Source organism: Tyto alba, unplaced genomic scaffold (assembly GCF_018691265.1).
Source record: "Tyto alba isolate M040663 unplaced genomic scaffold, T.alba_DEE_v4.0 Super-Scaffold_27, whole genome shotgun sequence".
In the NCBI taxonomy this organism is placed as follows: Eukaryota; Metazoa; Chordata; class Aves; order Strigiformes; family Tytonidae; genus Tyto; species Tyto alba.
Window position 1 is genome coordinate 7,455,297 of NW_024881301.1, and position 12,736 is coordinate 7,468,032.

The 12,736-nt window shown below is 39.3% G+C and overlaps 1 protein-coding gene across 7 annotated transcripts in view; it reads left to right on the forward strand.

Annotated features, from left to right (window-relative positions):
- OSBPL1A (oxysterol binding protein like 1A) overlaps positions 1 to 12,736 on the forward strand; it is a 75,772-nt gene that overhangs the window by 45,429 nt on the left and 17,607 nt on the right. For all 7 annotated transcript variants that reach the window (XM_042797936.1, XM_042797935.1, XM_042797937.1 and 4 more), the window contains 2 exons: positions 3,032 to 3,194; positions 10,295 to 10,451. In XM_042797936.1, coding sequence (XP_042653870.1) covers positions 3,032 to 3,194; positions 10,295 to 10,451 — 320 coding nt within the window. The remainder of the gene's footprint in view (positions 1 to 3,031; positions 3,195 to 10,294; positions 10,452 to 12,736) is intronic.

Consider the following 12,736-nt stretch of genomic DNA (forward strand, 5'->3'; position numbering starts at 1 on the left):
GGCAGAATTATACATAACAGCAATCTACTACTTACATTTTGGGAAAACCTACCATGCAGCTGGTCAAGTATGTTGTTCAATAAATTTATGCTTTGAAAATAGTGCCAATCTGCCTACATATTTTTTGTTAAGCTTGGAAGAATGGAGTATGTGGTTCTGGAAAAGAAAAAAACCCAACATCCTGCCTTTATAGTCAAATTACTGCAAGAAGGTTTTAGGTGATGTATCTTGTCAGTAATAAAAGACAAAGTGACAAAATGGTGGTATTACTTAAAGCTGCTTTGTAAAAATAAACAATATTTTTATTTCGAACAAGGTTATTTTTCCCATGATGCCTGTATTTTTAAGTGGAGTACACAAAGGTTGTGCTAGCTCTATATCTGCAAGCATTGCTTTTCTACAGGTGAAATCACTCAATGGTAGTAGAACCATCTCTTTTTTTTTTTTTTTTTGAGTTCTGTCATTGACACTGTAGAACTGTTTTGGTGTTTAAGGACACAGTATAGTTAGAGACAGTATTTCCAGACCACTACATTCAAAGAGTTGCTGGTGTAAATTCTTACTCTTCACTGAGTACTGGACTGTAGAGGTTTGGCTCTCTGAATGTGTGTGTCAATCCCACATGCTCAGTACTCTTAACAGATTTTTATATTGGACTTTCTTCTCCAGCCCCCAAGTACTGAATTGAGCTTGTTTTAAAACCAGTTCAGGAGGATTTGAATGAACATCCAAAAGGTTACAAGCAGCAAATATGTTTTCTGTTTTCCTTAGCTTCTGGCTAGCATTGTGCTGCTTATGTAACAGATGAAAAACTTTTTTTTTTTTTTTTTTGTTACCTACTAGTAGTGTGTAAATACTGTACTAGTAAGTGTTTGGCATCTAAGAAGCCTGAAAGTACACAGAAAAGTGAAACTTGCTGTAAAGCTGGCTATTTACTTTCCAGAAAGGAAATTTATTTCTAGTACACCACCTGCAATTCTGAATAGCTTCACATGATGATAGGGCAGATGAACCTTAGAATCAATAAAAGACTTTTTGGGGGGAGGTGTGGTGTCTTAAGCCTATGGCTGTTGTTGCTTGTTTAGTCACACTACTGTGCTTTAGAGGATGCAAAAAAAGGTTCATCTGGGTTTTGTTAGATATATTTCTATTTTCTTTCAATTTGCTGTTAAATATCATTGAAACTTAATATTTAGGCAAAGATTTAAATCACTGAAATAATTTATCAAAGTGAAACATCAGAGCATAAATACACCTAAATACTGAAGAAAAAATACAAATACCATTTTAATAACTGGCTTTACTTTGCTTTTAATAAGAATGAAAACTATGATTTTCTTTTCAGTCCTCTACCCTCCCTGTTTCTCTAAATGGGCAGTTCCTTAAGTATTTGATAGCATATAAAATGTAACCCCTACAGAAACTGCTTATTAACACAGATATTTTGCAGTGGTGTGCCTCATTGGTATGAAACATTGGAGTCACTGGCTTTGTTGCTACTGTCAGAGTGAACTTTAAATGAAAGTGACAGTAACTAGTCCAGACTTTTTTCATTTTGTTCAGGGTAATACTGTTAGACAGTATGTGACTTGCTGATTTTATTGCTTTCAGTTAGCAACCCAATTTTATACTCTTTACATTATAATTGAATTGGCTTGCCCCTTTACACTCAGATCATGGCAGCTAAAGCAGCTGATTTTGACACAACTGAGGGCGTGAAGATTTCTTCCACAAATCTTTCTCCAGTGGATGTGCTACTGCCAGCATAAAAATCTTTCTCTGGAAGTGGCAAATCTACCTTATTACCATCTTTCTAGCCTCTAATTTTGCACGTCTTCATTTGTGCCTGACTCTGAATCCACTCTTTGAGTGGTGGTTATAACTGAGGGAGCTGAACCCTCCAAAGTAAAGCTTTAATGTAAAATGTAACCAGATAGGCCATATGATCAGTTCTTAAATTAGATTCAAAAAGATAATGTTGGTATATGTGCGAGTTGCTTAGAGAAGTGTGTAAGTTGTCCCTGTAACTGTTCCAAGAGATTGTCATGTCCTTGCATATTCCTAGTGGAGGGGGAATTAGTGTTGTAAACTGACCTTTGAGGGTAAACTAGAGGACAAAGCAGGGGTTGGGGACTGAAAGGGAGAAAGGAAGAGAATGTAAAAAAGTCAGTGGTTTAAGGACTGAAGGAGAAGTAGCCCATTGAAGCCTTGCTGGGCTGGGAGAAGAGGCCTGTCCTGAGCCTTAAGATACAGCCTTTTTCCCTCCACTGAAAGAAAAAGGAGGCGGGAAAGCACTGGCAAAAAAAATGAGGAAGAAATAGGAAGGACATGTTGCTCTCCTATCACTAGTTCTGGACTCAAAATGCATATAACAGCATCATCTCTGCAGATGATTGCATGTGTGGGCTTAAAAAAAAAAATGTCCACCATCTGGTGGCTGGGCTTCTTTTTTTGTCAGCTTCTGGTTCCTCTGTAAACTGTTTTGGGAGTGAGGAGGGAGGACTGTTTATATGGATGTTAAATTAGTTAAGGAATCTCTTCTAACCTCGTCCTGTAATCCTCAGGGTTAAATGTTTTCAGCTCGTAGTCCAGTTGCAGTTATTTGTAGCTGGCATTCACATTTGCTCTCTAACTCAATGTAGATGCTGCTGCTTGGCCCAAATTAAAGCGGACCTAGTACAAGGAGCTTGGTGTGTGTAGAAACTGATCGCTAACATCATAGCTAAGGTCATCCAAGTAGTGTTGTAAATATTTCCCCTCAGTATTAAGGTATAGTTATCTGGCTTGAATTAACTTGTGGAATTGTGATTTATACTGTCAGTTCTTATTTGTCAGATTTCTCAACTACTGAAAGTGCTGAGTAAGAACCTTATTGTCATCACTAAATAATGTAATATTCTCATTAATCCACGTGGTTTCGGTTTCAGATGCTTGCCAGTTATTTATTTATTAGAATCTGTTTTCTGAATAGCTTCCAGCTACACATTCTTCGGAGAGATGAGATTTTATTCATACATGTATCTACTTATAGGTAAGGAATTTGAAACTGGAGCATGAGCAGGAGAAAAACAAGATCTTGTCAGAAGCATTAGAGACACTAGCTACCGAACACCATGAACTAGAGCAGTCTCTGGTTAAGGGATCTCCGCCTCTCAGCATCATCAGCGAAGAGCAGTTCTATGATGCTGTTTCAGGTAAGTAATGATGTCCAGAATGTGAGTGTAGCCAGCACGTGTGTGGTGAATGTGTTGGATGGGGTCTGGGGGGGGCAGGAACAGAGTTACTTTGAGTGAAATCTCTGCCTTTCTAATGTGGAACTAATTTTAGGAAAATGCTGCATGTGCTTTATGAGGGCATGTAAAAATTTGCCCGAGTTCACCTGTAGAATTGTATTGTTTCACCTTGTGACAAAAAGTTACAAAGCCACGGGGCAGTCGTGAAAGGTCTGATTGCTTGGGTGTCTACGCCCTTTTTTTTAAATAGCAAAACTTAAGGCTCCTATTTTAGGAGATGTAACTGTATCTGGTAGCCTTCTGACTTGCTTTCTCCATGTTGGTGTATTTTTTTTCTCTTGTTTTGTTAAGATCAGTCCATAAAAATTGCTAGTTTTGAGGGATAATGAGGTTAAGAAAGGCTTGTTCTATTTCAGTTTTGTATACCTTAAGTGTCACAGTTGGAAGAAAAGGATGACTCGAAATCCTGCATGCACTTCTGAAATATATTTTCTTTCCCTGTCTGCACTTCAGTATCTTTCATATTTTCATGTGCAGAACATGCAGATAGTGATTTTGGAAAACTCTTAAACTGCGCAAGGTGATTACAGCACGCATTTGTATAGAGTCTGTATGTGGTGCAGCTCAATAATAGTTCTAACTCCGTGATCCCACAACATGCAGCTGTCTACAACTATGAAGGGTCTGGAAGAGCTCGAGGGTGAGCACAGTCTAACTGTAGCAGATAATTAGGTTGTGATGGCATACTTCACAAGCAAGTATGGGGTTACTTTTTCTACGAGCTGAACTGTCTGATGCTTCTGACAGATGAGAAGAGCGGTGTTCCCAGACTCCTTGATAGGTGTTCTGCAGTGCACAACTTAAGCAGAGAATAAAAACGGGCAAAGCAGAGTCTGTGCTCAAGTATCACACTAGCACAGAAACACAGCACATCAATAGCAGTCTTTGCTGCTTGCACAGTAACAAATTTATCAAGCCTTCAAGGTGGAGAAGAGATAGAGGAACACTAGAAACAGGTTCTTCAACCAGAACCAAAAGAACAATTCTGCTGAAAGGCCTCGGGCTCTTTTGCTTGTCGCAACAAAGCAGAAAATAGTTGTTTATCTGGTGCTGCTGGAATGTAGTCTCTCCAGCTAGGCTTGCTTTGAATGTATGAGAGAATACTTAATCTTAAAGAATTGTGAGTCTATACATCCACACATCCCATAACTGTCCCAGTCTCTAAATCTTCCTGAGTTAGTGTCCAAAGCCTCCTCACTAGTTGGGAGAGGTGACATTTTTGTCACTTGAAGCTACAAACAAATCACATTGAGTGGATTTGTGTAACTGTGAAACTTTTTGAGCGTATGTATGTATGTATACATATAAAAACCATGTGTCAATTCTCCCTCATTTGGAAGAAGTTACGTGACATAATTAATCTTGATTACAATTTAAATAATTTTCCAGGACAGACTCATTATCGATTGTCCGTCAACTTCAGCAGACTTGTGTTAGATTCTCTTTTCAGTGCTTTGGAGTGATTAGGGTCTTCTTTGTCTCTGAAGGCGTGCGTTTGGGGGAAGTGCACTCTGATTTTTTTATTTTTTTTTTTTTTTTTAATTGGACTAGAGAAAGAGAAATGTAACATTTTCATGTCTGCTCGGTGCATGTTATGACTTTCACCATAAGCACAAAAGGAATTAGTATTTTGTGGGTGTGGTTTGGGGTGGGTTTTTTGGCTAATCACTGAGATCCTGGTAAAACTTTCTAACCCTCTTGCTTTTCTGCCATGTCTGTGGAGTATCAGCCAAAAGGCTTCTTGTCTCTGTATGACAAGAATACAATGAGAGCAGAGGAGTTGGGGATATATGATACTGGCTCAGAGTTTGGAAATGTAGGTCTTCTTTCTTGGGCTAATGAGACAGGGGATATGATCATAAATATTTTTATAACAGAGAGCAGTGACTAGGCCTAATTGTCAGAAGCTAAAAAATTTTATCTCCAGAAATGTAAACTCTAAGACTTTTTCTTCAAAGCTTTTGCTAAACTTGATTTGTAATCTGATAGTATTTTATTAAGTTAAATTAAATTGATTTTGGATAAATAGACATATTCATGAATTATCATACTAGGCTGTATAGGAGACTGAGCAAACACCGATGTATTTTAACAGGGTGATATGACAAGTTATAATGTCTGTCAGTGGAAAAACGCCACTACTGCAAGAGTGGTTTTTTTCTATTAGGATACCATCTTCTTCTAGTTACAGTTCTCTGAATTTTTAAATCTCCACCGTAGGAGTGAGTTTAGAAGTGAGAGTATTGCATAACTAGGCTTGCACTTTGAGCTGAAGAATCGTTAGCTTTGACTTGACAAGTTGAAAGAAGCAACCACGGCTGCTTTTTGTTTTGTTTTTCAGCAGCATGTTGTTTTCACATTAAGACACTTCTGCTTGTTTACTCTCAACAAAAGTATCTCTAGCTGTGACAATTCAGAGCAATGCAAGACTTTTCAAACAGGTTTTTGAACATGAAGTGCATTAGAAAGGACATGTTCACAGCAGCAGCTACTTGTCCCCATTTACCATGCTCTGATTCACATTATAGAGCAATCTGATTTCACGAACTAGACTCCCGAATGAAGCCGAATCAGCAGGTGCAGTCTGGTTGCTGTCGGACACTCAGGCCGTGGTAGGGGAGTAGAGCTGATACGGAGACCACTGCCAGACAGGTACCTAGTTCAAGTGTCAAGTCCTCAGCACCATCTGTTTGGCTTGCAGATCTGCTCCAACTGAGCAGTGCTGCCTGCTAGTGTTGGCATAGACTAAACTGGTCACTGATAAGTCTGTGGTGTGTAGTTCTGTTTGTAGAAATTGTGGGGACAGCTACTGAAATATCCTCTTTCTTTTCCAAAACTGGGATGAGGAGAATGTTTGTAATGTGGTAAGATTGCTTGCTGAAGTCTCTTCTATTTTTATGATACGCTGTTATCAGTGTTTTCTGACTGTTATGGTAACTCCTGAATCCCTGCAGTGGGAGAGCAGTAGACACTAAACATGAAAGAATGAACCTACAGGAAAGGTGAGGTTTTTTGTGTCACTAAAACATAGTATCCAGTGTTAAGAACAACAAAGTTAAGGGTGTTACTAATCTGAACTATGATAGCAATAGGTCAGTTACCAGTGCTTCCCAATGTGCTGATATCCTCTCTCATCATGGGGGTAGTGGAGATGTAACTAAACTTGGTAGCACAAGAAGTGCTGGAGCGCTCAGTTTCAGGATTGAGTGCTTAACATGTGTCAAGATCTTCTATGTTTAAAGCAGGGTGGGGTGGGAATTGGGGAAGCGAAGAAGCACTAAGCAAGTAGCAAAATTTAATAAGACTAATGGCATCTCCTAGAGACCTGGAGAAGTTATTAGCTCTGATTAAGTATGCAGACTTCAGGAAGCATATAAAAACAGAATACAAATGCAGAGTCCATCCACAATGCTGAAAAATGGCTAAGCAGGTCAAGAATTAAAGGGTGAAGGTATTTGATTTTTGCCTTGTAGATAAAATTCCCTGATTATATGCAAATTGCACATACAATTTGGGAATATTTTAGAACTATCCTGATTTTTCTCTTTAATGGGTTTAATCTGAGAGGTGGGGGTTTTCTGCAAACACAGCTTTTTGTGTGTGGTTTTACATAGATGCAGTCTTACTATAAAAGCAGTTATTTAGCTACAGAAATATTAGATTATACTAAAACTAACCTGTCATAGTACAGCCTCAACTGTTACGTACCACTAATAGGTGCTGTGTGTATAAATACTGCTCCTAAATGGTGCAAGAAGTAGTAGACTAGTTCTGTTGCTTTTGCTCACTTCCTAGTTTGTCTCCAGTTTTCATCTCACTTAAAAGTAAAAATGGTACAAAAAGCATAGAAACTTACTACCCTTCCTTCCGTGTTTAGGGTAGCTGTCAAGTGGGGCTTTTCTGAATGTGCACCAGAAGTACTCTACAACCTGTGTGAGGACACTGCTGTCTGTGGACTTCTTGCCTTGAATATAGATAAAAGAATTAATTCAAGTACCTCAGAGGGATGGGTAACACATGGTCAGAATTCAAAACCAACCTTGCCTGTAGTTAAACGCTACCTTTCTCAGGGGTATTTATTAATCAACTACATTGGCCAAACTTTTCTGTCTGGAACTGAAGACTTACCAGTTGTTGCAATAGGAGGTGAACTTCCCTTAAGTTAAGTATCTGTCATTGCTTCTGCTGTTTCCCCTTGCTCTCCCACTCTTACAAAATGTAGCTGGTGTTTTTACTGTTACTTTGATACTTTAGGTTTTATGAGCTGGAGAGCTTCCTAGTCAGCCTGGTCTTGTCTCAGAGATCATTTAAAAATTTTGGCTTCTGAACAGGGACTCTTAATCCTTCTCCCCCCTCCTCAGCCCACATCCCCTTAAGTTCAGTAGAAAAAACCCCTCATTTTCTCCTAGTCATCTGTTTGACAGCTGCTCTGTAGCAACTTGTGAATATAAATCTTTTTTTGCAGTGACGGGGGAGTATGCAAATCTTAATTCAGAAAAGAGTTAGCTGCAAGTACACAGGGAAAAGCTCAGTTTGCGTTGCCTGTTGGTCTGTGCTCACAATACAACACCAAGGCTTGTTCATTCTGACACCTAAACAAACTCTCAAGGCTTGTTAAGCTTGTTGGGTCAAAGGAGGTAGCTGAGGTTTAGGGGTTGGAGATTGCATCTTTGATGGCAGGGTCTGTTGTAGGCATACCGTTTCAATGAGAGTCATTTCTTAGGAAAATGGGAGAGATGTCTCTAGAGAGCAGTTTTGTTTAACAGTGTCTGTTTTCATTTTTCTATTGTTCTTCATTGTATAGCATGCTTTTGTTGTACCAAGTAAGGCACGTGTCCTGGAGAAGGCTGGCTGGTCAGCGTCTGTAGCTCTGGAGAGGTTTGCAGGTGCTGAGCTCAGTCCAGCATAATTGTCTCTCGACACTGTAAGGCCAGCATTAGGAGAACTGATTGTGTGTAGTGTTTAAAAATCCCTGTTATACTGAGAAGCATATCTCAGAGAGTGGTCAGCAGTTCTGGTGAAGTTTACCTATCCTCCCCTTTCCACCGCTGGAGTCCTAGGTCTATTGCAGAAACTCATATTGAGGGAATTTGTGTGTTGTGATTCTTGTCTGAAAACAAGGCAGTCCTGGATGGCACAGAAGAGAGGAACCTTACAGGAGGCAGACTCTTTGCTTTGTGTTACCAGGTTTGCTTCATGCTTTTCTTGTCATGATACCTGTTGGCACAGTTGAGCAGCTCCTTCAATAAAGAGGAGGAATATTTAGCTTAAAGTGATCTATAGCTTGTCATGTAGTCAGGATGCTGAGGCCCAAGCTGTGTTACACTGTGTTTCTTCCTCTGTGATACTTGGATATGCAACAGTGTTTTCTCGACTACCTGGACTTATGATCTCTGGAGAAATCTGTGTTTTATGTAACAGCCTTGTCCACAAGTGAAAATGCTTCTCCTTATCCTACTTGTTATATATAGTACCCACCAAACTAATGCTTTGATATATTATGTCATAATTTGGCTCAGAACTAGACTGACAAATTTGGGGAAACTTGTGAGAAGATTCTCTGGAGTGCCAGTCCACTTTTTTAACATATCCTCAGCACCAGCTGGCAGTTCTTTTCATTCCCTAGCAACTGGCTTAATTTCAGTACTGTCTTGACGAGGACAGGGATGGATGTTTTTAATGAAAGGAAAGATCTCCTTTGTGCTTCTAGATCTCACTCTCTCTAGAGAGGATGGAGACATTGTGGCACAGCCCATCCATTCATAAAGATTTTGACCTGTTAGTGACCCTTCTGTAGTCTGGATGCTGTAGAAAGTCCTCTTGTCACTGTCCCCTTCACCAAAGCAACATATAATTTACATGTTCTGGGGAAGCTACTGGAATAGTTTTTTAAGAGAAAATAAGAAAGTACCTGGCAATGGACGTCTGTGACTGAGATATTCTTTGCATGGACTACTGCTTCAGCAGATTTTGATTACTAGTTTTGAATTAGAATCAGTGTGTGAGAGAATGACTAATCTTGCAATTGTTTCTTTGGGTATTTGCAGCCAAGAGTGGTGGCATATGCTGAAAGAAGTATGTAGCAGGAATGGTGTCTGCTACAGTTTGGGTTCACTTTTTTTCAGAAGCAGTGAGACTTGCATTAAGCTGTTTACCATTCAGTGTTGTACCTGGTCTCTGCTAAAGGATTTCCCAAATGGGCTAGAAATTGGTGCATCTTTACTTGTTTGGAGTTGTTCCCTTGCTTCCTGGAACTTGCAGTTGGATAATCCCTTTGACAATCTTGTCAGGTTTGAAAGAAAGGCATGAAACAAAAATACAGCTATTTGCCAGGAAATTTTTACTTTCTGATTTAGGAAAAGACTGTCTCTTCCCAAGAGCTCAACCTGGTCAAGCACTACCTGACCAAAACACTAGTGTCATTGATGTTTTTAGTTTTAGGTGTGATGTGTATTGTACTATTAACCTTCCTTCCAAAGTACAAAGTTTATCTTACTGATTGGTGAGCTTATCATTTAGACTTTTCTGGGGCTTATCTCCTTCTGTTCTTTGATACTTGTTCAGTACGTTGGGAAGTGAAAGTTGGTGAACAGCACTGAGTACCTAAGAGTTTAGACCAAACTGAGATCTTGTATAGAAGGAGTCGTCAATACTTGAATGTTGAGGTAACTGTTACTTAATTAGGTACTTGTACCTATGTGACACTGGCACTTGTCCTAAGCAAGTTGTAGTAGCTTCAATTTAATAAAATTGTCAGATTTTGGCTCTGTTTGACAGGGTATTTTTAATGTACTGTGTTCTTGATTATCATGCAGTCTCTTTATATCTAGATAGAGAGCTGCAGTGCTCTGTGGCAGTACTAGTTACTTACCAAATGGATGCTGTCATCAGGACACAGTAGCCTACTTAGGTTTCAGTTTTGTACAAAGAGTGAAGATCTGTTAGTGACTGAAGTCTAGCACAGGCGGTAGATTCATTAACATGCACCTGCTCTTTTGCAGATTCAGAATCTGAAAAATCATTAAGTGGGTTTGAGACAACAACGGCCTATTCATTAGAGGACAGCATGGATTCAAAAGATACGATAACTTCAAGCATGTCTGAAGAAAAGGTTTGTGGCAGTGAGAAGTCGCTGTCTAACGGAATCAAAAAACACAGGTAGGATGTTGCCTGTTCTTAAGGTATTATAATGTGCATTAATGGTGAGTAAAAGACCACGTGAATCTCTGAAAATCTAACTCTGAAAACTTTTAAAACTTTTTTTGGGATGATTGACAGGTAGTTGGTTGGGCTATCATTTTATAAAGGATATTTTTCCAAGGCTAGTGTGCTTCTTTGCATCTTGTTTTCTGATGATTGAATCTGAATAAGTAAAAATAAAATATAATGTGCTGTGTAAAAATGGAGACACTTGTTTTTTAATAGATCTTATTGAAATCTATGTGGATTTTAATTCCTTCATGTATCTTTAATGACCTATGCCTCCTATTGCCTCTTTAATTTCCAGTCATTTGATCCTTCTGTTGGTATCAGGAATGAATGAAAAATATTGCTAGCCTGGCATAAGAAACTGAAATGTGAACAAAGGGAGTCTTATTCTAAAAGTCTCATCCATGTTTTATGTGCTTATTTTGTGTTGTCAAATGATCCATTTTTGTTTGTTTCCTTGCTGATAAAGGAGGACAATAGGCCTGGAGTTAATGAGATGTAATAGACACCACTATTCTCAGGTTTCAGTGAAAGGGCAATATAATGTTTGTGCTAAAGATCAAGCCAGACCTCAGTGTATTTCAAAAAGACCGCTTTGGAAATGTTTTGGATGTGCAGAATGATGATGGGGACACCAGGTTTCTGTAAAACCAGGAAATTAATATTACAGAAGCAAGACAGGCACGCTTTAATTACTTGGTATCTTAAATAGTTAAATTGCAGTGACTGTTGAAGTATGTGGTAATGTCACAGACCTGACGTTTCACAGTTCAACCTCTGCATGTATATCCTTCCCACAGCAGGCAGAGACTAAGGCAGATGAGGGCTTGGGTGGAGTAACGGGGTGGTTTGGGAAGCTAAGATAAAGCAGCTGACTAGGCACATTGAGCTGCATACTTGTGCTGTTAGCAAGGTGGTATTTATGGTCTTGGCCAAGTGCCTTTCCTAATTAGAGCAGGAAGTTCAGGGGTGGGGGGGAAGCACTAGGGGAAGGTAGACTTCTGCATTGCATTCATTGCCTTGGAAACAATGAGGAGAAAGGAGGCAATCGGTGATCAACATGAAAGTGATGATGCATGTTGACATGCATTGTCTTGAAGAGTTTTAATAGGAATTGATCTTCCATTTACTGTAAAAAAGAAATAACTGAAAGTTTCCATAACGCTGCACTATGCTGTCAGAACTGTAGGGAGCAGGTGATTGGAGGAACATTTAAGATCTGCTGGTTTTATAAAGGGGAATGAAAAGTAATAAACAAGTACCAGTAAAAATAATAAAAAAGTAATAAACAAGTATTTAACAAGTTGTTTCTCGGAGTTGTGTGTCTTTTAGTAGTAAAGAGAGTACAGGACGTTGGAGTAAAATCAGTGCATAAATTGGCTGGCTAATAATTTACTGCAAAAGAAAAGTGGAAACATCTGTTTTGCATATAGATAAGAACTTATGGTCATATGTTATGTGACTAAATGGCTATAGAGCAAATTCTAGGTTGAGCTCTAATGCCAAGTAGTTTTTTTACCTGGCACCTTGGTGACACATTGGGATTTGTCCACAAATATATTAATGCAAACTGTTTCTCCCCAGAGTTCAGCCAATTTAAATTTTACCTCCAAGAGAAGCTTCTCAAGGGATGGGAGCTATGTGGTGTTTCTAGCCTCACTTCTGAGGCTCTTGGTGGCAGCAGTGCTTGGCCTGGTACAGCATCTATTTGGTGTGACTTCAGAACTGTGTTACCTACCTGGAGCTGCCGGCTCCAGTTTGTGCCCCTCTTGATTTTGGGGCTAATTAGAGGGGCATGTGGACAAATATGTGTTGTCTGTGATGCCGCTGTGTCCTTCCTGGAGCAAAAACCCTAACTTCTTGATGCTGTGCAAAGCGAGGGGGTCAGAATGTTTTGACAGCACTTCATTCCACCCTTACAGCTATGTGTTTGCTATAACTTTTTTGTTTAACTTCCATTTGTATTAATCACATGGAAACAAATGATTTGGAGAATTGACCAGATTAATTTCTTTTGCTTAAAATCTTCATACTTGCCCGTAGTTTCTTGGATGAATAGAGGATCTGCAGCTGCACTTGGGTTGCATGTGAAAGTACCTACCACTGTTTAGCAGTCAGTATAAATAAAACTGTTTCCTGCCTTCATCTAGAAAACCTGAGCTCAAATCTGCCTCTCATAAGTGGTGGGGGTTTTACACAGGGAGGTGGAGGTCAGTTTTTGATGCGGGTGAAGG